Raw genomic sequence first — 3,508 nt, 5'->3', positions numbered from 1 at the left:
GCGAAAGAGAGAGAGAGAGAAAGAGCGAAAGAGAGAGAGAGAGAGACAGTGAGACTGAAAGGGCAAAGATGGAAATAGAAAACGAAGATAACTAAATAAACATAATAAAAGATAATAAGCTTACTCTGTGGAATCTGAATTATTCCTACAGTGAAGCCTGCCACAATGTCCAGAAGTAGATCCTTCCTCAGGTTGTATCCTTGCAGATGCTTGAACAGCGGAAAGAAGCCAAAGAAGCTTTTCTTCACTCTTCTCCGTGAGCAACTCGGCTTTGCACACGACCTCATTGAGTCAACCAGAGAAGGCGACTCTGGTAGCTTAGCTCTGTATAGCTCATCAAACTCCACCTGTATGTATTGAGGGGACAGGTGTCTAAAGAATTCTTATCACTAATTTGATACATTTATTAGGTTAGGAGCAGTATATAAAATTCCTTAGATGATCGCTATGAAAAAATAAATTTGTCTGCTCTATGCAAATTAAGTCACAAATTTATTAGACAAATTGACATAGTTTCATTAATAATAATTTAACAGTAATGCGCCCAGTAAGTCTTTGCCCATCATCAAAAATACAATGTATCATTACATTATTACAAGTGATGAGATTGTGGCTGGTGCTGCCGCCTACATATATGGGTTCACTCAACTTCACTGGCCCAGTTTTACCATTTTAAACTGACAGAATTCTAAATGAAATTCATTGCCATTATGCCATATACCTGCGTTATGTCTGGTCTGCAAGAGTTTGTCATCATAGCAGAACCTCCGCCGTTACTCTGCTGTCTCGTCATGCCTTCACCCTACATGTACAATGCACACAACAAATATTATATGCTTGCTTGGTCGTCACCAAATTGCATTTTTTTTACATGGCTAAGAAGTTAAAATAATTATTGACATCCATAAATGATTATAGCTTGATATTACAGCTACATATACGTACGGTATTTGCGACCTGCGCCAGCGGCCGGTCGGACGCGCGTGTGGGTACTCGGCGGTACATGTCAATATGTCACTTGTCACACGTATCTACTATCTATCATAACGAACGTATCCTAACGCGTTTACTCGAATCCAGAACACACAGAGAGTGTGTGTGATAAACATTCACACACGCATTAGCAGCACACATAAGTTAACCCTGTCTTCGTGATAAGGTGATCACAGCACTTGGTGTCAACGTCATCGTGTAACCGAACACTACTACTACTAGTACTCAAACTTTGACCATGCTTTGACCGAGGTCACGTGTGGTTTGTTGATACGTTCATAGTTGTATATATCCAGAGCATATAAATCACCTAGGATCACCAGTGATTTATATGCGCTGATATATCTATGATACGTTGCAGCGCCGTGTTTTACGGCAACAACACGAGGACCAAGAGGACATCTAACATGTAGCGCAGGATAAAACCAGCCGCGCCCTGTAGTGCATCGATGTAGTGTAGGTCTACATGATAATATCGCAGCCCGCAGTAGGCCTAACCGCACGCACCCACGTAACTGCCTGCGATCACGAAACTTGATTTTGCGCCAGTAATAACAAAGCATTATTTATAGTACGGAATTCGAAAAGCAGGGGCGGATTCAGACCGTATTTGCCGGGAAATACGGTCTAGATTTCAAAGTGCTCTTCGAAATTTTGCGCTAAAAACTACAGAAAACAATTTGGTGGAATTTGGCTATATTCTTTATTTGTTTTCTTATTCTTCTGATTCATTGACAGGACTTGAAAGAAATCAAAATTTTGCATGGTAACAAAACTAGCTTTGATATCTGAAAAAGAAGGGAAGTGCTTGAATCATTCTGCATTAATTGCTGGTATGCAAAGCGCAGGCAAAATGAAGCAGAAATAAAATTTTATATGGTTTTTAGCTATTAATTGCTGCGACTAAATGTGTGCTCAAATGGTGCTCATTTTTGTGCCCAGGAACCCTTGAAATTTTGAAATTTTCTGGGGAGGCCCCTCACACCCCCCGCCATGTGCTTCCGCGCCTAACGGCGCCCACAGTGGGGTGGTGTGCCCTTTTTGGGGGATGTGCCCTTAAAATCTGGAAAAATACTGTCTAGCTTCAGCCCTGAATCCGCCCCTGAAAAGGTTAAGGGATTAGAGCTGAGAGATACCCATACTTTGTCCGTGGTTCCCAGTGAGCTACTTCACAATTACGTCGCTGGGGAACCAGTGGTGACCGGCGCCACGCCACAATAGAAATAATATAGAATCTATTTGTATCTATATTATTTCTATGGAGATATCACTAGGCGCTGGAAAGAATATAGGTGCATTGACCTGGATGGTTTTCATGTATTATATTGTATGGCACTCATTGCGCCCAGTCATATTAAAATATCTGCATGACGTGGAAGTTAGGGATATAGGAGATGAAAGCAGTCACCAACCTGCCGTGCCATCAATCAATATGTCGCGGTATTTGGGCTCAAAATCATATGTGAGTGTCCACCACCCCACCCCGATCACAATAAACCCCATATTATAACTATAACTGGTGTATTAATCGCGATTATGAGCCATCTGAACTTCACATATGAGCGCAAAATACACGCACGGGCATGCACGCACGCACACACGCAAGCACGCATGCATACACACTTATACAACTAGCCTCTGACTAGCAAGTATAGGGGAGATTCTTTTTTACAATCACTGTATTTTAAGTTAATGAATAATATATATATATATATATATATATATATATATATATATATATATATCAGGAGTCTATCAATTGTATATCGAGAGTATTGATAGACACCTGATATATATGCCAGGTCAGACATGCATTAAAGGCCTGGGGAGAGCCCTGCATACCTATATAACATAAAGTGTAAAGCTAATTTGCAACATCCCATAAAAACTGCAACATGCCTTAATCGAATCGCTGTATTGACATGCATTAATTTCCACGTTTACTTTTCACAATCCCGACACAGTCATGCTGTGTTTTCATAACTTGGTGTATACGTCTCCGAACTGATCAAGGTTACCTGAGTATATGGGTCACTTACAACGTGTAATTGACTCCAATTAATTCAACCCACTCCCAGCCTCCCACCCATGCATCATGAATTAAATGCCTTCTGAAAATTCCTGGGGAGAATACTGTAAAGAATACAAGAATCTTGGTTGTACTAAAATGTAATTGTATTTGACAACGACTTACCATTTGATAGATAGCGAGAACTGCCCAGGAAGCTATAGATAAGGACTGGAAATATTGATACGTAGAGACCGTATACAGGGGGCAAATTCGCCAGCAAAGAAAAACCCATACCTGCAACGAGACACAAAAATATTATGCATTACATCATCATACCTAGATGAAAATATCAGAATTATTGAAGTTTCACATCAAGTACTGTACACAAACAAAGAGGCACATGAAGAGAGAGATAGAGAGGAGGAAGGAGGAGAGAGGGGTAGACAGAAGAGAGAGAGAGAGAGAGAGAGAGAGAGAGAGAGAGAGAGCGAGAGCGCGCAAGAG

The 3,508-nt window shown here is 40.8% G+C and overlaps 1 protein-coding gene across 1 annotated transcript in view; it reads right to left on the bottom strand.

Annotated features, from left to right (window-relative positions):
- LOC106814365 (chloride anion exchanger-like) overlaps window positions 1–3,508 on the bottom strand; it is an 11,547-nt gene that overhangs the window by 6,668 nt on the left and 1,371 nt on the right. Inside the window, exon 3 of the mRNA XM_014818679.1 lies at window positions 3,188–3,298. Within this exon, the coding sequence (XP_014674165.1) occupies window positions 3,188–3,298 (111 nt within the window). The remainder of the gene's footprint in view (window positions 1–3,187; window positions 3,299–3,508) is intronic.

This window comes from Priapulus caudatus, unplaced genomic scaffold (genome assembly GCF_000485595.1).
Source record: "Priapulus caudatus unplaced genomic scaffold, Priapulus_caudatus-5.0.1 Scaffold913, whole genome shotgun sequence".
Classification (NCBI taxonomy): Eukaryota; Metazoa; Priapulida; class Priapulimorpha; order Priapulimorphida; family Priapulidae; genus Priapulus; species Priapulus caudatus.
The sequence above is the reverse complement of the archived record's forward strand: the minus strand, read 5'-3'. Positions and strand labels throughout refer to the sequence as shown.